Source organism: Petromyzon marinus, chromosome 27 (assembly GCF_048934315.1).
Source record: "Petromyzon marinus isolate PM22_M1 ecotype Great Lakes invasive population chromosome 27, UKy_Petmar_22M1.pri1.0, whole genome shotgun sequence".
Lineage (NCBI taxonomy): Eukaryota > Metazoa > Chordata > Hyperoartia > Petromyzontiformes > Petromyzontidae > Petromyzon > Petromyzon marinus.
The window spans coordinates 12,813,742-12,837,408 of record NC_133693.1 but is presented as its reverse complement, the minus strand read 5'-3'; the positions used below and the strand labels follow the sequence as shown (position 1 = coordinate 12,837,408).

The following is a 23,667-nucleotide window of genomic DNA, read 5'->3' as shown; positions in this document are numbered from 1 at the left end:
GGAAATCGACAGCTCCTGATTGCCAGGGCTTGCTTGACCCTGGGCTATTCCCACGCAGGTGTTCACGCGTTAATTTAAAACGATGAATAAAATGTGACCTGTAATCCTTTCCAACGTGTGCGTTTGTTCTCGGAAGTCTACAATCAGTGATAACCTCAAATTAGCACGGTTGGCTACGAACGGTACGAAATAAATTCAACATACATGTGTAGTGACATCGTGGACGTCACTGTGTAATGCCGGCCCTGGAGAGGCATGACGTGCGATGTACTCACATTGCAGACACCCTGTACATGTGGGTGTAGTACCAGCCCTAGAGGGGCTCAGTGAGCACTGAGTCATAGCGCTAAGTGGCACCACCCTCGGCGTGCAGTGCCGACCCCTACAGGACGGGGTGTGAGAGTGTCAGCCATGGAATGGGGTTACTATAGGCCATGGCACTCTGGTTGACCCCGGAGGACACGTGACTGGTAAAGTCTACACAAGGGGCCCAAGTGGGGGGCTAGAGGTGGTCACGTGTCGGGGCGAGATCCTGCTAGAGGATTCGAGAAGGTGGTCGTGGCCAAGGGCGGAGCCAGCCACGACCCGTGAGGATATAAACCGGGTCCCCAGAGGAACCGGGGTTGAGTGTTGCTCTTGTCATCTGAAGATCTAAATTCGAAGTCACCTGGACCCAAGCTGGGGTCCTGTCCATTGTAGTTACTCCCAGTGTAATTAGTGGAGTGAGCCTGGTGGTCCACCACCATAGGTTGTTATCTAGTGAAGGGGCAGTAACTGCAAGGATCCATACTCTTTGGTTCTATTCGGTAAAAAAATCTAGAATTGATAACCTCTACGGGGAGGGCTTTCACCTATCTGTTAGAGCTTTTAACAGACAACGGTACAAGAAGTTACAGCTCATCGAGACGCTGACCTTCCTCAAAAGATGCCGCAAGGCACCTTGTTTCCTCGCACACAGCTTAAAGGTCGCGGTCTGAGCGTGGCTGTGTTTCACTCCAGCGCTGTCCTCGAGACAGCCTGGTCCCTTCACCTGATGAAGGCCGCTACGTCGTGATTTTTGCTGTTTTATTTTTTACCTACGTGACTTTACCGAATAGAACCAAAAAGTATGGATCCTTGCAGTCACGAAAGCTTTAAATCTACAATCAATAAATGTGTTGCCTCCAAAGAGTACGTCTGCGACTCAGTTGAACTCACTACACATGCATAAGTAATGGTAGCGCTTGCGACAGGCGCACAGAGGCAGTTCGTCCGAAGGCTGAGATGAGACCACGAGGCCGTGGCTCTGCTGGTAGGGCTGAGCACAATGAGGCGGCTGTTTAGCACTGGTTTAAGCCTCCTAGTTTTGGGCGAACCCTTCGATAAATGTTGCCCGTTTTCTCGACAAGGCGAGGACTGAGTAGTAACACAACTCAACACAGCAGTGTGGGTCAATAAGAATACGTGTTACCCTTCCTGGCAATGAAACAGGAGGTGTTAAGATGTTTAAACACCAAAAAGATCCCTTTTTCAAGGAATCAAGTCCGCATTGACCACACGTACTTGTGGTGAACATGTAATCAAACATGTTCTCATAACACTGTAACAACATTTCTTTTGTCCCTGGGTAGTAAATGTTATTTCCTAATTGCTTATGCCTCAAAAGTACAGAAAATGGCTATTATTCCCCAGAAAATATGCTTTTGTGACCAGGAGAGTGGTATTTTGAAATTTACCTATTTTCCAGAACATTCCAGATAGATTTAGTGCTGAGTAAGCTTGGATTAACTTCTAGAACATTCTAGAACTTTCCAGTAATATAGATAGTAGTTTAAATACAGAAGCCTTAAGCCCACCAGTTCAGTTTAGTTCCAGCTGCCTAAGGGAATACATACAGTGAGGGAAAAAAGTATTTGATCCCCTGCTGATTGTGTACGTTTGCCCACTGAAAAAGAAATGATCAGTATATAATTTTAATGGTAGGTTTATTTGAACAGTGAGACAGAATAACAACAAAAAAATCCAGAAAAACGCATGTCAAAAATGTTATAAATTGATTTGCAATTTAATGAGGGAAATAAGTATTTGACCCCTCTGCAAAACATGACTTAGTACTTGGTGGCAAAACCCTTGTTGGCAATCATAGAGATCAGACGTTTCTTGTAGTAGGCCACCAGGTTTGCACACATCTCAGGAGGGATTTTGTCCCACTCCTCTTTGCAGATCTTCTCCAAGTCATTAAGGTTTCGAGGCTGACGTTTGGCAACTCGAACCTTCAGCTCCCTCCACAGATTTTCTATGGGAATAAGGTCTGGAGACTGGCTAGGCCACTCCAAGACCTTAATGTGCTTCTTCTTGAGCCACTCCTTTGTTGCCTTGGCCATGTGTTTTGGGTCATTGTCATGCTGGAATACCCATCCACGACCCATTTTCAATGCCCTGGCTGAGGGAAGGAGGTCCTCACCCAAGATTTGACGGTACACGAGCCCCGTCCATTGTCCCTTTGATGCGGTGAAGTTGTCCTGTCCCCTTAGCAGAAAAACACCCCCAAAGCATAATGTTTCCACCTCCATGTTTGACGGTGGGGATGGTGTTCTTGGGGTCATAGGCAGCATTCCTCCTCCTCCAAACACGGCAAGTTGAGTTGATGCCAAAGAGCTACATTTTGGTCTCATCTGACCACAGCACTTTCACCCAGTTGTCCTCTGAATCATTCAGATGTTCATTGGCAACTTCAGACAGGCATGTAAATGTGCTTTCTTGAGCAGGGGGACCTTGCGGGCGCTGCAGGATTTCATTCCTTCACGGCGTAGTGTGTTACCAATTGTTTTCTTGGTGACTATGGTCCCAGCTGCCTTGAGATCATTGACAATATCCTCCCGTGTAGTTCTGGGCTGATTCCTCACCGTTCTCATGATCATTGCAACTCCACGAGGTGAGATCTTGCATGGAGCCCCAGGCCGAGGGAGATTGACAGTTATTTTGTGTTTCTTCCATTTGCGAATAATCGCACCAACTCTTGTCACCTTCTCACCAAACTGCTTGGCAATGGTCTTGTAGCCCATTCCAGCCTTGTGTAGGTCTACAATCTTGTCCCTGACATCCTTAGAGAGCTCTTTGGTCTTGGCCATGGTGGAGAGTTTGGAATCTGATTAATTGCTTCTGTAGACAGGTGTCTTTTATACAGGTAACAACCTGAGATTAAGAGCACTCCCTTTAAGAGTGTGCTCCTAAACTCAGCTCGTTACCTGTATAAAAGACACCTGGGAGCCAGAAATCTTTCTAATTGAGAGGGGGTCAAATTCTTATTTCCCTCATTAAAATGCAAATCAATTTATAACATTTTTGACATGCGTTTTTCTGGATTTTGTTGTTGTTATTGTCTCTCGCTGTTCAAATAAACCTACCATTAAAATTATAGACCGATCATTTCTTTGTCAGTGGGAAAACGTACAAAATCAGCAGGGGATCAAATACTTTTTTCCCTCACTGTATGTCTTATTCTGAGATGGCATCAAGATGCTACAAGCATCCGGCAGACGCATTTTGCTATGTCTGCGGCCAATTTATCAAGACAAGAGCGAAAAAGTACTCTGTGGAAGCATCTGATAAGATGTGTGAGGCCTACAAGGCATATTTCGGCATGCCTGTTGGGGATCAAGACAAAGCCGGGGCACCTCATTTCAACTGCAAGCAATGCAATAAAACTCTGGAAGGTAAGATGGACAATTGTTGCTCGTAATTTTATGTTATGTGTTACAATTTTTAAAATGGTAAAAGTTTTTCATTTTTAAATGTTTTACAATTTTCAATGTTATTGAAAAAATATATCACGTATGAAAAATGTTGCGAGAATCTCTTACACATTAGTCATGGGTGAAATAAATGTGTGTTTTGTAGGATGGTACAGAGGGGAAAAGAGAGCCATGAAGTTCGCTATCCCAAGAATTTGGCGGGAACCCATTGACCACTCAAGCAACTGCTACTTCTGCATGGTGGACCCTTCCAAATGTCGGACTGGCAAGAATGCACCTGCTATCATGTATCCGGACCTTCCTTCATCCATCACCCCGGTGCCACACTGCCATGAGCTCCCCGTACCCACTCCTCCGGAGAGAGAGCAGCCATCTTTAGAAGAGAGCAGCAAATCAGAGAGCGAGGAAGACGTTGTAGATCCAGATGGAGCTTAGTAGAGAAACCCATACTACCCCAACCAAAAAGACTGCAACGACATTATCAGAGATCTTCGTCTCACCAAGTCCAATGCCGAGGTTTTGACGTCTAGGCTCAAGCAGTGGAACTTGTTGGATGAAAGTGTGCAAGTCGCAGATCAGAGGAAGCGTCACCAACCTTTTTGCAACTTCTTCACCCATCAAGATGGACTCTGCTTCTGCCACAATGTGACCAGTCTGTTCGAGGCAATCGGAATCGCCTGTAACCAGAATGAGTGGCGCCTCTTCATTGACAGCTCATCCAGGAGCCTCAAAGCCGTCCTGCTCTATAATGGTAACAAGTACCTGTATCTTCCTCTGGCTCACTCGGTGCACCTCAAAGAGCATTACAACAGCATCAAGACCTTGCTGGACACCTTGAAGTATGATGAGTATGGCTGGGAGACTTCAAAATGGTGGCATTCCTGATGGGTCTCCAAGGTGGTTTTACCAAATTTCCCTGCTATCTTTGCCTTTGGGACAGCAGGGGCACCAAGGCGCACTAACTACAGGCGGGACTGGCCACAGCGGACCGAGTTCTCTTTGGGGAGGAACAATGTCAAGTGGGAGCCACTGGTGGACCCCCGGAAGGTGCTGATGCCACCAATGCACATCAAATTGGGCCTTATGAAACAATTTGTCAGAGCTGTAGATAAGGAGTCAGCAGCCTTCAAGTACCTTCAAGATTTCTTCCCTACGCTGTCTGAGACAAAAGTCAAAGCTGGTGTCTTCGTCGGATTACAGATAAAAATAGGTTTGGTCAAATTTGGATCATCTCAAGGGCACTATCTTGCACCCCATCGCGCACAGACGGCCAAAGGTAATGCATAAACGCTTTAAACCTGAACTGGAAAGCATTGAACATTCCTCATGAAGTCAAATACAGGCCAAGTAGCAATCTTTCAGCACCGGAAACAATCAATTTAAGTTGGGTACATCATTATCAGTTTAAGTCGTCGATCAGTTTTATGTCATCGACAAAAGTGTATACTATCAATTGTAAGTTGCTCAATTGCTCGCTACCAAGTTGTGTTTTTGTGCTGCACGCGCTTGCCGGAGGGACTACTTTTAGCAGTGTAGTCGTACTATGCTGCAATTTTTTGTTATCATTCGCCGATGTATGCCTCCACCACTTGCCTCTTGACCTCCCTCGACTTATTCGAGCCACATCGCCCCCCCATGATAATGTGAGCAAATATACCCTGGCAAGATTTATATACCTATTGCGCATCTTATATTATTGTCATGTAATGTATTTTTAACTTGTGTGTAAATATATTTTATTTATTTTCCTCCATTATTTAGTATTATTCCTCATTAAATTGTATATTTGCAATCTATTAAGACTTTACATATGGAGTATCGGAGTGCTGGAACGTATCTCCTGTATTTCAGTTCGTTCTTACCGGAAATAGCTAATCAGTTAACGTCGTCCCAGTTAAAGTCGTGTTTTCCAGGAACGTAACCCCCGACTTAAACTGACCATTCCCAGTACTGCACTGATGCAATGCAGCTCTCTTGCAAAACACTTATTTTATTATCGTGCAGTGCTGGCCCCAGTGACGATTGTGACGTCACTGGTTCATCGTGACGTGCACGCTCTCACGTCACTTGTCCGGCTGCGTACATTTTAAACCGCAATGAGAAGTAACAAACTATGGAGATTTTCACTCAACGCAGGCCAACCTACTCTTACAATAAACTTAATCAGTGTTCTTCACTAACTTTCAGAGGGGGGCCGCTTTCGCCGATAAAACATCATCGGTGCGAGGGCCACCACACATTTGAAACGATTGGGGTTTGACAGAACGATGATGATGGGGGGTATATTCTTTGGGTCTTTTGGTAAAGTCACATAGATAGGTTCAAATTAATAAAAAAAAACTATTAATTTAACCTTTCTACGTGACTTTACCGAAAGACCTAAAGAATATGAATTCCTGCAGTCAAGAAAGCTTTAAGTCAAGATTTATGATGGGGGGTGTTTTCACATTTGTGTATTGTCAGGGGCCGCACGTCAGGGGCTGCACTAAAGGCCACCAGGAGTCACCAGTGGCCCGCCGGCCTTGCAATGAAGAACACTGCTTTACATTATCTTTAGGGGCCGTCCATAAATTACGTCACAAAGCTTTGCCCCCCCCACCCCCCCAAAACCATATTTCCATTTTTAAAGAAAACATGCTTGAAATCGTTTTAAACTATTGTCATTGTAGTGCGTATTTAATGTGGTGCTGCACTCTGATGTTGTAGGAATGTTGTTATAACAATTAGTGTTGTTATAACAATTCTATATTTATTTAAAGTTGTGCATTTTGATGTGATGTCACATTTCTCAACCCCCCCCCCCTCGTAACACATCGTCACAAATGTCTGACCCCCCCCCCCCCCCCAGGTGCGTGACGTAATTTACGCACGGCCCTTTAACGTTGTATCCTTGGCAGCTCTTCGGCCTCATGCCAGTGCAAGTCCGCCCTCTCCAGGTTGACCGTGATGTTGTGCCGCTCAGCAACGAGAGGTAGTGGGTATATGAAGCTACCAAGCGTCCCTCAGTTTTGACTGACAGTCCCAGTTTCACAAAGGCCGTCTCAGTGTTCCGAAGATTTTGTAAAAAAAATATGCGCTGTTGTCTCGTGCGTGACTCATGATATGGGCCCAAGGTGACAAAGGTCGACTCACTGGGTGTGTGGGGGCAGCATGCTGAGCCTCCCAGAAATGTGGTAGCTTCAATATAGTGCCCAGAAGGGTTTCTGGCCTCTACATGGCCAGTGCGGGTAGGGTGGATCATAGAAGTGAGTACGATTCGAGCCAATGGTGAGGTTTGGATAAGGCTCCGACAACACTCGTCGCTGGGTGTAGAGGCTGGCTGAGAGGTCATGAATGTGACTGTGCAGCGAATGTATTGGGAGAGGTGTCCACTTTCCTCTGATGCCCTTAGACACGCAGATTTAGGTCTGCGTTTCACTTCCACTCTGCGTTATCTCCACGGCGCTTCCTTCTTTACTTCCTGTAGGCAGGCAGCCTTGTGATTCTGTTCTAAATTGGCGGTTACTTTTGCTGAGTGTACATGACATTATGCACGTTGGAGAGACCCAGCGAAATACGCGCGTGAAGTGCAATTTTGGCCCGTCATGAACAAAGCTTTTTATTGATCAAATGAGCGTGGTGCCACTTTGGGTGACATTGACTGTTGATTTCCCATAATAGAGGTTTTTTTGGGTTAGATCGCGTAAATATAAATGTGTCGTTAAACCCGCTACCACACGACACAACCAATTAGTAAGGTTTGTCACGTACACAAAACGTGCCAATTCGTTACTGGTACAGCACACCAATTCGAGTACGATGTTTCGCCAGTAATAACAACCAGCATCATCCGGCGACAGCGAGATTTGTGGTGAAATCCTCCTGTTGACTTCCCACGGAACGATGCTCATTTAACCAGGCCCAGGGGCAACGGCAAGGCCCCCCATCCTCCACAGATCGTGGTGTCACCCATTATTTTTTTCGGATGGGGAAAACGTAAAAATTGCACACGTAAAAAAACCCAGCACATCTGTGCCATCTAAAACAGCCCTCACAGTATGCTATCATCACCACAGTCGGTTCATAGATGTCCTATTGGACATCTCTGAACCAACGGGACATTTGTGAAAAAGAGCTTCATAGCTCATTGAATTCCTCCAGTCTAAATAAATATTCAGATTGTCAGGGTTTGTCATCTTTAATGGTCGGGTTTATAAGAACCCTTTTTGCACCGTACGGAGCCGTGTACCGTACGGTGCCGTCCCGGGTCCTTGCCGAGCCAGCCTGGCGTGGGTCAGGAGGCATCGGATTGTTTTCCACTGCAGACCTCGAGGCGAGATGTTGGCGCGGGGGTGATGCCAAGTCCTCACCACGTACTGACTGACGTCGCAAGTGGTGAAGGTGACATTAGACTTGCCCTTGGTCCTGCTTGACCCCCGAGCCAGATCTGAATCTGGCTCGGGGGTCAAGCCTCGCCTGGTATACAGGAGGTCGTGGGTTCGATCCCGACCCTGACGCCTGCTGTATGTTTGGAGTTTGCATGTTCACCCCGTGGTCGTGTCGATTTCTCTCCGGCTCCTCCGGTTTTCCCCTCCACATTAAAATCAACATCACGCGTTTGGAGTATTTGGCTCCTGCTATAAATTTACACGTGACAAGCCACTTCGTTAAGCTATCATTTGTGGCCAGGTAGGTTCTGAAATAAAAATACAGTCTCTTCTCCTGTAACGTGTGTTTTCAAAACGCGAATCTGATGTAACGCGATGAATGTATTTGGGAACACATTTTTTATAACTTGGATGAGAAATGGATATAATGCGGTCGAGTGAATGGAACTACGGTGCGCGAGTAGGAACAAGTGGCCATACGGCTGCCTTGGCGCAGCATCACACACGACGGGAGGCTGCTGGATGCTTCTCGATGCTACCCACGCGCCTCAGTCTTTGTTCAGCCTGCATACGCATCTCACGTGTTATCGTGGACCGTGCTTTATATTATTCATTATAACGTAATTTTTCCATAATGCGGTGTTCTTCAGGAACGCAACTACAACCGCATTATAGGAGAACAGACTGTAGTTTTTTTGTATACAGATGTCTTCTTGCGGGGCCAGCGTACATCGCGGCTTGTTTCGGAAACGTCAAATATCCGCTGGAAAACCGTCCGCACTGCGTCAGTGGAAAAGGGGGTATGGGTGTGAGGCAGGGGGCTCTCATTTGCGCCCACGGGGCCGGGAGCAGTGGGCGAGAGGCGTACCATGGGAGGGGGACGGCTGCACGGTGGCGGCTCGAGCCGTTTGTTGGCGTGGAAGTACTGCTTGAGCTCGCTCCACTGCGCCTCCGGGCCCTCGCTGCATCACAACGAGCGACGGGAACGATTAGACCCGCCGCGGTATGAACACGAATGCAGTATACTTATGAGCTCTACTTCATCCCATCGGTGCACAGGTAAATGGATTTGTCCAGTAAGTGTACATACAGCAATCCCTCGGGTAACGTTTTAAATCCGTTCCATGAAAACTACTCTGAACCAAAATAACTGTTAATCGAATTCACTTATAAGTTCAAAAATAAGTAAAAATTACCGAGTCTGCAAGAGAGCTGTTTCCACTGACAAAACAGAAAACGTTATAATGTAAACAAAGCCAGTCGAGGTCTCAATGCTCATAAATGGTGCATCGCTGATTGGCTAAGGGCTTTGGCTCAGCCCCACTTACGAGCGCTCGGATTGGCCGAAATTGGCACCATCGCGTGCATAACGTAAACGTACCGTTAGTCAGAATGTTAACGTCAGTCAAAACCATGAGATTCTATGGGGGGCGAAACGTTAACCCTAAAAAACGTTTACCGATGTCACTGTCAACCGACGGACTGCTGTACTGTCAAAATCAATCACGGTCATACCTGGCAGGACGGTCACCTGGCTCGCCCTGTTGCTGTGGGATGGGCGAGTCGTGAGCTTTGTGTTTCCTCCTCCTCTTCCGTGATGACCGTGTGGCTAGGAGGGTGTGAGCGGTGCAGGAGGATATTCTTGTCAACGCAAGTCATGCGTACACTTCATCATAATAACAATGGTGCGTTGGGTGCAGCATCTTCTCTCAAGCAATCTGGGCATAAAGTGAGAATGACACAAATGCTCCTAGAGGGTTGTATTCACGTGGCACACGCAAGATGTGACGGGCAAGGCGAAGTGCGTACTTTCATCGTAGCGTCTCAAATCGTCCGTTGATCTTTTCACAAGCATCTGCCTCCGCCGTTGCAATTCAATAAATTTCTATCGAGAGACAAAAGTTTGAATTGTTAAACACAAACCGGTGTTGGGAGAAGCATCACACACATTTGTATTTTATTATATTTTTTAAGATAAGCAATGATTTAATGATGCAATACCATTAACATCTCACGGTGGCGAGATGTTAACTACCTCGCCTTGTATACAGGAGGTCGTAGGTTCGATCCCGATCCTGACACCTGCTGTATAAATGGAGTTTACATGTCTCTCTCCCCGTTCCATGTGCTCTCTCCGGGTCCTCCAGTTTTTTTCCCTCCATATTGTTTCTGAAAAAGAGCTTTGTAGCTCAGTGGGCCTTAGCTGGTAAAATAAAATTAATTTTTGTTTAATAGTTTCGTGATGACCCACGCCACAGTGTCATTTAAACTCAGGCCTCACTGTTCCCCAGTGCTTGCTGACGCCAGATTCCAGCTTCAGTGTTACAGCTGTAGCTCCACCATCTGTTTGTGCAACACAACAGCACTTCCTTGTTGTCTTTCCCCCGCACCTATTAGCCTGGTTGGCTTGGAACGGTGCGAAAGAAGTTCAACATACGTACATACGCTCGCTTTATATGACTATTTCAAGATGTACTCATTCATTTTGAGCACGTTCTATGATAAACTAAATCTATGAACAAATCTTATATGGCCTTCCAAAGATACACAAAGAAGATACACCCCTTCGTCCCATCGTCTCTACTATCAACTCCCCCACCTACAAACTGGCACGTTTTCTTGCTGATATACTGCGACCTTTCACTGGAAAAACCACCTCTGCGGTACTAAATTCTACTCACCTGGTATCGACAATCAAAGGCATTTCCCTGTCCCCAAACGACCTGCTTGTCAGTTTTGATGTGGTGTCCTTGTTCACCAAAGTCCCGGTACCTGACACCATCGCTATCATTGAAGACCTGGTTCATCAAGGACTGCATACTGATGTACCCCCCCTGGTGAGACATTGCTTAACCAACACATACTTCACCTGGAATGGAACTTTCTACAAACAAACTGAGGGCACCCCAATGGGCTCCCCCCTATCTCCGGTTGTAGCCAACGTATTCATGGAAAAATTTGAAACTGACGCCATCCAGACTGCCACTCTACGCCCGACCTTATGGAAGAGGTACGTTGATGACACCTTTGTCATCTGGCCACATGGCCAGCCTGCTCTAGACCAATTCCGCGACCACATCAATTCCATACACCCAGCCATCAGATTTACCATGGAGGTCGAAAAAGATGGCAAACTACCCTTTTTGGATGTCTTAATTAAAAGGAGACATGATGGTTCAATGAGCCACTCTGTCTACAGGAAAGCTACCCATACAGATGCTTACTTGAAACCGGATTCCCACCACCATCCATCCCAGAAGAACTCCCTCATCAAGACTCTATACCATAGTGCCCAATGCATTTCCGACCAGGAACACATTACCAGTGAACTCAAGCACGTACACCAGGCTCTCAGGGCTAATGGCTACTCCGACTACACAATCCGCAAAGCCATCACTCCAGTCATGAAGAAGGATCCTCTTGTGGAGCCACTCAAAACCATCACCTTACCCTACATTGCAGGGGTCACTAAAAAGATCTCCAAAATCCTGAATAAACACAAGATCCAGGTCCGATTCAACACAGTACATAAAATCCGTGATTTAGTTCCATCTGTAAAAGATGCTGTTCCAGACATACAGTACCCGGGTGTTTACAAACTAAAGTGCCTCTGTGGTAGTAGCTACATTGGAGAAACCAAAAGACATATCTCGGACCACATCCACGAACATAAAGCAGACTTGAAACACGGTAGGACGAACTCCTCTGCCGTGGCAGATCACTGTTATAATTCAGTGGGCTCACATGACATTGACTTCTCCAAGACGGAGGTTCTTTGCAAACCAACCGGCTACCATGAGAGATTCGTTCATGAGGCCATTCACATATACAAGCACAGAGACAATTTCAACCGAGAAGATGGATTCTGGCTTAGTAACCACTGGAAAGATGTTTTAAATCATTTCTGTTCTTAATTAATTGTATTTTTACGATGACCTTCAGACCGCAGCTCCTTCGCCAGCATTGACTCTTAATACCTCTCACACCACGGTTAATGGTATGGTTTTACAACATGGAGTATAATAGCGCCTCGCAGCTGTCTCTCTCCCCCTCCTCTGTTCTGACCATGGGCGAACTCGTCCGTCTGAACGGGGCCCGTAGCTATCCGTGGTGCTAAAGTTGAGGGTAAGAATCCACCCATTTTTTCGCCATATAGCATTGTGATATATAACGACTTATTGTTGGTAGCTTAGCTGATTGGAGAATATAGAGTTTATTGATAACATTAAGGTAATTTATATTTTAGTTTTTTATTGGTTCACTATATAGTACTGTGAATAGCTCAGATGTGTAGGCCTTGACTTCAACATAGTCATTTCTGTGACCAGTCACTAGCTAATCACTCAGTTATTTCAATGCTAAATGCGCCTAGTTATTTCAATGCTAAATTCTCCTGTTTGATTTGTACTAAGTGCCTCGGTGAATGTGTATGCTCTGACTTTAACGTAGCTATTTCTGTGAGCAGTTACAAGCTAATCACTCAGCTATTTCAATGCTAAATTCTATGCTAATTCCATTGTCAAGGTGTGCCTCTGCGGATGTGTATGCTTTAACTTAGCTATTTCAATGCTAAATTCTATGCTAATTCCTTTAACAAGGGGTGCCTCTGCGGATATGTATGCTTTAACTTTTAACATAGCTATTCCTGTGACCAGTCACAAGCTAACCATTCAGCCATTTCAATGCAAAATTATATGCTAATTCCTTTGTCAAGGCGCTTTGTTCCTCTCACACAGCTTAAAGGCCGTGATCTGAACGTGGCTCTTTCACTCCAGCACTGTCCTACCAGACATTCTCGTCCCTTCACCTGATGAAGGCCGCTTGTGTTGTGGCCGAAACGTCGTGAGAATATTATTGTGTTATTTTATTTTATCAATTTATTAATTTATTCTCATTCTACGTGACTTTACCGAAAGAACCAAAGAAGATGTTTGTTTTCTCATTCATTTGTACAAGATGATGGTTGCTTGTGTTGCAATCGAAACGTCGTATTCCATTATTATTTCATTTCTTTCTAAGTGACTTTACCGAAATAACCAAAGAGTAATTCTGAAAGCTTCGAATCTAGTTTGCTCTGTACGTTACAGGAGTGTCGCTGAGTGATGTACACCAGGTGAGTAGTGTCACTGAGTGATGTACACCAGGTAAGTAGTGTCACTGAGTGATGTACATCAGGTGAGTAGTGTCACTGAGTGATGTACACCAGGTGAGTAGTGTCACTGAGTGATGTACATCAGGTGAGTAGTATCACTGTGTGATGTACAGCAGGTGATTAGTGTCACTGAGTGATGTACACAGGGTGAGTAGTGTCACTGAGTGATGTACACCAGGTGAGCAGTGTCACTGAGTGATGTACACAGGGTGAGTAGTGTCACTGAGTGATGTACACCAGGTGAGTAGTGTCACTGAGTGATGTACACCAGGTGAGTAGTGTCACTGAGTGATGTACACAGGGTGAGTAATGTCACTGAGTGATGTACACAGGGTGAGTAGTGTAGCTGAGTGATGTACACCAGGTGAGTAGTGTCGCTGAGTGATGTACACCAGGTGAGTAGTGTCACTGAGTGATGTACACCAGGTGAGTAGTGTCACTGAGTGATGTACACAGGGTGAGTAGTGTCACTGAGTGATGTACACCAGGTGAGTAGTGTCACTGAGTGATGTACACCAGGTGAGTAGTGTCACTGAGTGATGTACACAGGGTGAGTAGTGTCACTGAGTGATGTACACAGGGTGAGTAGTGTCACTGAGTGATGTACACCAGGTGAGTAGTGTCGCTGAGTGATGTACACCAGGTGAGTAGTGTCACTGAGTGATGTACACCAGGTGAGTAGTGTCACTGAGTGATGTACACAGGGTGAGTAGTGTCAATGAATGATGTACACCAGGTGAATAGTGTCACTGAGTGATGTACACCAGGTGAGTAGTGTCACTGAGTGATGTACACCAGGTGAGTAGTGTCACTGAGTGATGTACATCAGGTGAGTAGTGTCACTGAGTGATGTACACAGGGTGAGTAGTGTCACTGAGTGATGTACACCAGGTGAGTAGTGTCACTGAGTGATGTACACCAGGTGAGTAGTGTCACTGAGTGATGTACACCAGGTGAGTAGTGTCACTGAATGATGTACACCAGGTGAATAGTGTCGCTGAGTGATGTACACCAGGTGAGTAGTGTCACTGAGTGATGTACACAGGGTGAGTAGTGTCACTGAATGATGTATACAGGGTGAGTAGTGTCACTGAGTGATGTACACCAGGTGAGCAGTGTCACTGAGTAATGTACACCAGGTGAGTGATGTACACCAAGTGAGTGATGTACACCAGGTGAGTGATGTACACCAGGTGAGTGATGTACACCAGGTGAGTAGTGTCACTGAGTGATGTACACAGGGTGAGTAGTGTCACTGAGTGATGTACACCAGGTGAGTAGTGTCACTGAGTGATGTACACCAGGTGAGTAGTGTCACTGAGTGATGTACACCAGGTGAGTAGTGTCACTGAGTGATGTACACCAGGTGAGTAGTGTCACTGAGTGATGTACACCAGGTGAGTAGTGTCACTGAGTGATGTACACCAGGTGAGTAGTGTCACTGAGTGATGTATACAGGGTGAGTAGTGTCACTGAGTGATGTACACCAGGTGAGTAGTGTCACTGAGTGATGTACACCAGGTGAGTAGTGTCGCTGAGTGATGTACACCAGGTGAGTAGTGTCACTGAGTGATGTACACCAGGTGAGTAGTGTCGCTGAGTGATGTACACCAGGTGACTAGTGTCACTGAGCGATGTACACCAGGTGAGTAGTGTCACTGAGTGGTGTACACAGGGTGAGTAGTGTCACTGAGTGATGTACACCAGGTGAGTAGTGTCGCTGAGTGATGTACACCAGGTGAGTAGTGTCACTGAGTGATGTACACCAGGTGAGTAGTGTCACTGAGTGATGTACATCAGGTGAGTAGTGTCACTGAGTGATGTACACAGGGTGAGTAGTGTCACTGAGTGATGTACACCAGGTGAGTAGTGTCACTGAGTGATGTACACCAGGTGAGTAGTGTCACTGAGTGATGTACATCAGGTGAGTAGTGTCACTGAATGATGTACACCAGGTGAGTAGTGTCGCTGAGTGATGTACACCAGGTGAGTAGTGTCACTGAGTGATGTACACAGGGTGAGTAGTGTCACTGAGTGATGTACACAGGGTGAGTAGTGTCACTGAGTGATGTACACCAGGTGAGTAGTGTCGCTGAGTGATGTACACCAGGTGAGTAGTGTCACTGAGTGATGTACACCAGGTGAGTAGTGTCACTGAGTGATGTACACAGGGTGAGTAGTGTCACTGAATGATGTACACCAGGTGAATAGTGTCACTGAGTGATGTACACCAGGTGAGTAGTGTCACTGAGTGATGTACACCAGGTGAGTAGTGTCACTGAGTGATGTACATCAGGTGAGTAGTGTCACTGAGTGATGTACACAGGGTGAGTAGTGTCACTGAGTGATGTACACCAGGTGAGTAGTGTCACTGAGTGATGTACACCAGGTGAGTAGTGTCACTGAGTGATGTACACCAGGTGAGTAGTGTCACTGAATGATGTACACCAGGTGAATAGTGTCGCTGAGTGATGTACACCAGGTGAGTAGTGTCACTGAGTGATGTACACAGGGTGAGTAGTGTCACTGAATGATGTATACAGGGTGAGTAGTGTCACTGAGTGATGTACACCAGGTGAGCAGTGTCACTGAGTAATGTACACCAGGTGAGTGATGTACACCAGGTGAGTGATGTACACCAGGTGAGTGATGTACACCAGGTGAGTGATGTACACCAGGTGAGTAGTGTCACTGAGTGATGTACACAGGGTGAGTAGTGTCACTGAGTGATGTACACCAGGTGAGTAGTGTCACTGAGTGATGTACACCAGGTGAGTAGTGTCACTGAGTGATGTACACCAGGTGAGTAGTGTCACTGAGTGATGTACACCAGGTGAGTAGTGTCACTGAGTGATGTACACCAGGTGAGTAGTGTCACTGAGTGATGTATACAGGGTGAGTAGTGTCACTGAGTGATGTACACCAGGTGAGTAGTGTCACTGAGTGATGTACACCAGGTGAGTAGTGTCGCTGAGTGATGTACACCAGGTGAGTAGTGTCACTGAGTGATGTACACCAGGTGAGTAGTGTCGCTGAGTGATGTACACCAGGTGACTAGTGTCACTGAGCGATGTACACCAGGTGAGTAGTGTCGCTGAGTGATGTACACCAGGTGAGTAGTGTCACTGAGTGATGTACACCAGGTGAGTAGTGTCACTGAGTGATGTACATCAGGTGAGTAGTGTCACTGAGTGATGTACACAGGGTGAGTAGTGTCACTGAGTGATGTACACCAGGTGAGTAGTGTCACTGAGTGATGTACACCAGGTGAGTAGTGTCACTGAGTGATGTACATCAGGTGAGTAGTGTCACTGAATGATGTACACCAGGTGAGTAGTGTCGCTGAGTGATGTACACCAGGTGAGTAGTGTCACTGAGTGATGTACACAGGGTGAGTAGTGTCACTGAATGATGTATACAGGGTGAGTAGTGTCACTGAGTGATGTACACCAGGTGAGCAGTGTCACTGAGTAATGTACACCAGGTGAGTGATGTACACCAGGTGAGTGATGTACACCAGGTGAGTGATGTACACCAGGTGAGTAGTGTCACTGAGTGATGTACACAGGGTGAGTAGTGTCACTGAGTGATGTACACCAGGTGAGTAGTGTCACTGAGTGATGTACACCAGGTGAGTAGTGTCACTGAGTGATGTACACCAGGTGAGTAGTGTCACTGAGTGATGTACATCAGGTGAGTAGTGTCACTGAGTGATGTACATCAGGTGAGTAGTGTCACTGAGTGATGTACACAGGGTGAGTAGTGTCACTGAGTGATGTACACCAGGTGAGTAGTGTCACTGAGTGATGTACACCAGGTGAGTAGTGTCACTGAGTGATGTACACCAGGTGAGTAGTGTCACTGAATGATGTACACCAGGTGAATAGTGTCGCTGAGTGATGTACACCAGGTGAGTAGTGTCACTGAGTGATGTACACAGGGTGAGTAGTGTCACTGAATGATGTATACAGGGTGAGTAGTGTCACTGAGTGATGTACACCAGGTGAGCAGTGTCACTGAGTAATGTACACCAGGTGAGTGATGTACACCAGGTGAGTGATGTACACCAGGTGAGTGATGTACACCAGGTGAGTGATGTACACCAGGTGAGTAGTGTCACTGAGTGATGTACACAGGGTGAGTAGTGTCACTGAGTGATGTACACCAGGTGAGTAGTGTCACTGAGTGATGTACACCAGGTGAGTAGTGTCACTGAGTGATGTACACCAGGTGAGTAGTGTCACTGAGTGATGTACACCAGGTGAGTAGTGTCACTGAGTGATGTACACCAGGTGAGTAGTGTCACTGAGTGATGTATACAGGGTGAGTAGTGTCACTGAGTGATGTACACCAGGTGAGTAGTGTCACTGAGTGATGTACACCAGGTGAGTAGTGTCGCTGAGTGATGTACACCAGGTGAGTAGTGTCACTGAGTGATGTACACCAGGTGAGTAGTGTCGCTGAGTGATGTACACCAGGTGACTAGTGTCACTGAGCGATGTACACCAGGTGAGTAGTGTCGCTGAGTGATGTACACCAGGTGAGTAGTGTCACTGAGTGATGTACACCAGGTGAGTAGTGTCACTGAGTGATGTACATCAGGTGAGTAGTGTCACTGAGTGATGTACACAGGGTGAGTAGTGTCACTGAGTGATGTACACCAGGTGAGTAGTGTCACTGAGTGATGTACACCAGGTGAGTAGTGTCACTGAGTGATGTACATCAGGTGAGTAGTGTCACTGAATGATGTACACCAGGTGAGTAGTGTCGCTGAGTGATGTACACCAGGTGAGTAGTGTCACTGAGTGATGTACACAGGGTGAGTAGTGTCACTGAATGATGTATACAGGGTGAGTAGTGTCACTGAGTGATGTACACCAGGTGAGCAGTGTCACTGAGTAATGTACACCAGGTGAGTGATGTACACCAGGTGAGTGATGTACACCAGGTGAGTGATGTACACCAGGTGAGTAGTGTCACTGAGTGATGTACACAGGGTGAGTAGTGTCACTGAGTGATGTACACCAGGTGAGTAGTGTCACTGAGTGATGTACACCAGGTGAGTAGTGTCACTGAGTGATGTACACCAGGTGAGTAGTGTCACTGAGTGATGTACACCAGGTGAGTAGTGTCACTGAGTGAAGTACACCAGGTGAGTAGTGTCACTGAGTGATGTATACAGGTGAGTAGTGTCACTGAGTGATGTACACCAGGTGAGCAGTGTCACTGAGTAATGTACACCAGGTGAGTGATGTACACCAGGTGAGTGATGTACACCAGGTGAGTGATGTACACCAGGTGAGTAGTGTCACTGAGTGATGTACACAGGGTGAGCAGTGTCACTGAATGATGTACACCAGGTGAGTAGTGTCACTGAGTGATGTACACCAGGTGAGTAGTGTCACTGAGTGATGTACACCAGGTGAGTAGTGTCACTGAGTGATGTACACCAGGTGAGTAGTGTCACTGAGTGATGTACACCAGGTGAGTAGTGTCACTGAGTGATGTATACAGGGTGAGTAGTGTCACTGAGTGATGTACACCAGGTGAGTAGTGTCACTGAGTGATGTACACCAGGTGAGTAGTGTCACTGAGTGATGTACACCAGGTGAGTAGTGTCACTGAGTGAAGTACACCAGGTGAGTAGTGTCACTGAGTGATGTACACCAGGTGAGTAGTGTTACTGAGTGATGTACACCAGGTGAGTAGTGTCACTGAGTGATGTACACCAGGTGAGCAGTGTCACTGAGTAATGTACACCAGGTGAGTGATGTAAACCAGGTGAGTGATGTACACCAGGTGAGTGATGTACACCAGGTGAGTGATGTACACCAGGTGAGTAGTGTCACTGAGTGATGTACACCAGGTGAGTGATGTACACCAGGTGAGTGATGTACACCAGGTGAGTGATGTACACCAGGTGAGTGATGTACACCAGGTGAGTGATGTACACCAGGTGAGTGATGTACACCAGGTGAGTGATGCAGGAGACTCGACCTGCCGAAGACCGCTCTGTCCCACAGCCTCGCGGATCCTCCTCGCCTTCTCATCTCTCTCCTCCTCACTCTTCTCTTCACTCTCCTCCTCACTCTCCTCCTCTCTCTCCTCCTCTCTCTCCTCCTCCCTCTCCTCCTCCCTGTTCTCCTCGTCTCTCCCCACGCTCTCCATGTTGTTGTCGTGTCCGCGTCCACGGGCAGAGGGCACCGAGGAATCGACTTGATAGAAAACTTAAATCGATTCCGACATTAAGCCAAAGGCGATGTCGAATCAACACGCCAAAAGTCCGAGATTCGATTCCCTGCTTCCGGTCTCGAGCGTGGGCGAATCGCCGCCGGTTGGTTATTGACAGGGTCAGGAATCGATTCCGCAGAGGGAGGTAGCGAGCGGCTATGGGAAGCTTTCATCCAGCAGTGGATAGATCGCTGCTACTGCTGACGATGATGTTGTGATACATTGGGATCTTGCTCCTTTCCAAAGTCACTGTTTCACTTAAAAAAAACCTATTAACTATGTATTATTTCACCCTACTTAGCTATGCCGCTGTTTTTCATAAGCTACCTGGCGATCACGAATGAAAGCTCAAGCGAGTGGCTTGCCAAGTTGTCATAATCGTGTGGAGATTGATAGCAGCCAAATACTCTAAACGCGTGATGCTCATTCTAAATGTGGAGGGGGAAAACCGGAGGACCCCAAGAAAAATCCACGCGACCACAGGGAGAGAGAAACGCAAACTCTGAACACAGCAAGGGGTCAGGGTCGGGATCGAATCCATCACCTCCTGCACACCTGGCGAGGTAGTTAACATCTCACCACCGCGGCTTATCGAGGCCGTGAGTTGTTGGGCCAAACTTTAGTTAGATTCCCGCTTACGGCCACAAACACCGCCAGTGACTATTATCTGAATCGGTTCCTGCGCCTCCCCTGGGTCGACTCAGCCTCAATGAGTATCCGGTGCGGTGTGTGGTAAACATCGCCACTGGGGAGACAAAGGCGGCCGGGCGTGGTGCTGGCCACCCACCCCCTCGTGTGCCGTGCCGGCCTTCATAGGTGCTGCTCGCTAACAGCACTTGCCCCTACAGTCTGTTAAGGCTATACGGGGGGGGGGGGGGGTCTTGGTCATGTTTTAATGGAGGAAACAAATGTTATGCGTAGACCGCTTCAGACCCCACGTCGCCACTGACGTTCGCCGTGCGAGGGATTCCAACTCGGGCCGCCGTTCTCGAACCTCGGCGGCTTCATTCGCGGCAGCGCCTCTAGCGGTGAGGCGCGGATCGCGATTCTCGGGTCGCGATTCTGGGTTCTCGGGTCGCGTGGACGCGGGGGAATCGTCAGGAGCGCCGTGGGGCGCGTCTCCGAGCGATTACATTCGCAACGCCCCTCCCCCCACGATCACGGCCGACGATTCCCCAATCGCGCTAAGGATCGATTCTCTCAGACGTCGATACCACGCGGAAATCGCGATCGTAGGAATCGACAGTGGGGTGATGGGGGGGTCGTTACGGGTCAAAGGTTACCCTGGGGGGGTGGGGGCTTCGTGAATTTAAAGCCCCAGCGCGCTGCCTGGCAGGGCCAAGAGCAGCCTCACGCAGCGAGCCTGCCACACTCACTCGACCGATACCAATTCACGCAGTTCGTCACGAAGTCGCGGTGACGTCGTCACGGCGGCTGTGCCAGGCTAGGTGCACTTGTGGCCACGTGAGTGTCGAAGGCTCGCTGCCAGCAGGTCACGGGACAGACCCAGCAGGTGCCATGGTTTAAAGTTTTATTTATTAGGTATAGCCCTGTGAGCCATGCGGCTCTTAAGCCGAGTGCAACCGCAACAAACAAAATTTGAACACAGAACATCTTAAAGCGACAACGCGTAACAGAAACATCCTGGGATAAACTAGCAAATCTTCCACAAAAAAACGTATTAAAACGCTGTGTGCAAAAATCAATGTGGTGCAAGCCAACAACAATCATAAGACAATTTAGATTTACCATGTTTTCGAATCACCAAAATAAAGCTATAAAACAATGTAACAACAGTAAACATAGGAACTGTGATTTAAAATTTAACAAACGATATAAATAACACGTACGACAAAAAAAACTGCAGCCATAGCTGGCAGCACGACACTCCCAGTGTATGTGTGAGTGAGTCAGCAGCAGCGTGAGTGAGTGTATGATGTGTGAGTCAGCGCATGATGAGTGAGTCAGTGTATGTGTGAGCGAGTCAGTGTATGATGTGTGAGTGAGTCAGCAGCAGCGTGAGTGTATGATGTGTGAGTCAGCGCATGATGAGTCAGCGTATGATGTGTGAGCGAGTCAGTGTATGATGTGTGAGTGAGTCAGCAGCAGCGTGAGTGTATGATGAGTGAGTCAGTGTATGATCTGTGAGTGAGTGTATGATGTGTGAGTGAGTGTATGATGTGAGTCAGTGTATGATGTGTGAGTGAGTCAGCAGCAGCGTGAGTGTATGATGTGCGAGTGAGCCAGCGGCAGTGTGAGTGTATGATGTGCGAGTCGGTGTATGATGAGTCAGTGTATGATGTGTGAGCGAGTCAGCGGCAGTGTGAGTGTATGATGTGCGAGTGAGCCAGCACACGGTGAGTGAACCTGTGTATGATGAGTGAATGGGCCACTGGTTGTGCAAGTGTATGATGTGTGAGTCAGTGTATGATGTGTGAGTGAGTCAGCAGCAGCGTGAGTGAGTGTATGATGTGCGAGTGAGCCAGCGGCAGTGTGAGTGTATGATGTGCGAGTCGGTGTATGATGAGTCAGTGTATGATGTGTGAGCGAGTCAGCGGCAGTGTGAGTGTATGATGTGCGAGTGAGCCAGCACACGGTGAGTGAACCTGTGTATGATGAGTGAATGGGTCACTGGTTGTGCAAGTGTGTGTGTGTAAGCGCATGATGAGCGAGTCAGTGCATGATGTGAGTGAGTCAGTGTATGTGTGAGTGAGTCAGTGTATGTGTGAGAAAGTCAGTGTATGATGTGAGTCAGTGTATGTGTGAGTGAGTCAGTGTATGATGTGTGAGTCAGTGTATGATGTGTGAGTGAGTCAGTGTATGTGTGAGTGTGCTTATGACTGGCTCCAGTTTAACAGCAGAGGTCTCACTCCGAATCAGTCGAGCGGCAATCTCTTTTCATCGGTTGCGTAACGCTGTGTGGAAGCTACCTGGTCTGTCGCTCCGCACTAAGCTTCAGGTCTTCTCGGCCACGGTCATTCCCTCCCTTCTCTACGCTTGCGAAACGTGGACCCCCCTAATGGAACATCTTCGCCGGTTATAAACATTTAGGCTGGCCTGCCTACGATCCATCCTGGGTTTAACCAGACTGGATTGTATGAGGAGCTCACAAATCCTTGAAAGATCTGGGCAGGGTCCCATCGGTGAGCTCCTCCGGCAGGCAAGGCTGCGATGGCTGGGTCATGTAGCCCGCATGCCCAGCCACCGCATGCCGAAACAGCTTTTGTTTGGCCGGATTGAGGGGGCTAAGCGGGCGCGGCACGGGCTAGAGAAGAGATGGAGTGATGTGGTACAGGAGGACGTGGAGCTGAGTGGACTTGCCGATGACTGGTACCAGCGGTGTCAAGATCGGCCTCTGTGGAGGAGGCTCGTGAAGGATGCTACTGGGCAGTTGGAGGCAGTCGCCCTCCAACAACAACGGAGGGCGGAGGAGCGACGCTCACAACAGCGAGCGGAGCGCCGGGTGGCTAAAGCACAGCAGGTTGGCACAGTAGGGGGCACAGGTGGTGCATCAGCCAGTCATCTCAGTCAGTCGACCCGTGGCACCTGGGTCTGCCCCGTGACCTCCTGCCAGCGGGCGTTCGACACTTCACGTGGCCTCAGGGTGCACATAGCCTGGCACAAGCGTCGTGGTGACGTCACCGCCACTTAGTGGCGAATGGCGGTTGTTGTTGTTGTTGTGTGAGTGAGTCAGTGTATGACGTGTGAGAAAGTCAGTGTCGCCCCCCCCCAGCTCCGTCGGCCCCCCCGGCTCCGTCGGCCCCCTCGGCTCCATCGGCTCCCTCGGCCCCCTCACAAAGGGCCCCTCACAAAGGGCCCCCTCACAAAGGGCCCCCTCACAAAGGGCCCCCTCACAAAGGGCCCCCTCACAAAGAGCCCCCTCACAATCGGCCCCCTCACAAAGGGCCCCCTCACAAAGAGCCCCCTCACAAAGGGCCCCCTCACAATCGGCCCCCTCACAAAGGGCCCCCTCACAAAGAGCCCCCTCACAAAGGCCCCCCTCACAATCGGCCCCCTCACAAAGAGCCCCCTCACAAACGGCCCCCTCACAAAGGGCCCCCTCACAAAGGGCCCCCTCACAATCGGCCCCCTCACAAACGGCCCCCTCACAAAGGGCCCCCTCACAAAGGGCCCCCTCACAATCGGCCCCCTCACAAACGGCCCCCTCACAAAGGGCCCCCTC

The 23,667-nt window shown here is 48.1% G+C and overlaps 1 protein-coding gene and 1 long non-coding RNA gene across 3 annotated transcripts in view; one reads left to right on the top strand and one right to left on the bottom strand.

Moving 5' to 3' along the window:
• The window catches only part of FAM204A (family with sequence similarity 204 member A), a 31,337-nt gene extending 10,968 nt beyond the window's left edge, over positions 1-20,369 (bottom strand). Inside the window, exons 1-4 of one of the 2 annotated variants that reach the window (XM_076070133.1) lie at positions 19,251-20,369; positions 9,911-9,986; positions 9,617-9,710; positions 8,970-9,063 (exon numbers count right to left, since the gene is read on the bottom strand). In XM_076070133.1, coding sequence (XP_075926248.1) covers positions 8,970-9,063; positions 9,617-9,710; positions 9,911-9,986; positions 19,251-19,421 — 435 coding nt within the window. In that variant the 5' untranslated portion in view covers positions 19,422-20,369. The remainder of the gene's footprint in view (positions 1-8,969; positions 9,064-9,616; positions 9,711-9,910; positions 9,987-19,250) is intronic. The other variant, XM_032961498.2, reaches the window with a different exon arrangement.
• On the top strand, positions 14,930-15,390 carry LOC142929242 (uncharacterized). The gene is made up of 3 exons (XR_012945463.1): positions 14,930-15,022; positions 15,054-15,146; positions 15,209-15,390. It is a non-coding gene; the product is annotated as an uncharacterized LOC142929242 (long non-coding RNA).
• Positions 20,370-23,667: the final 3,298 nt, after the last annotated feature.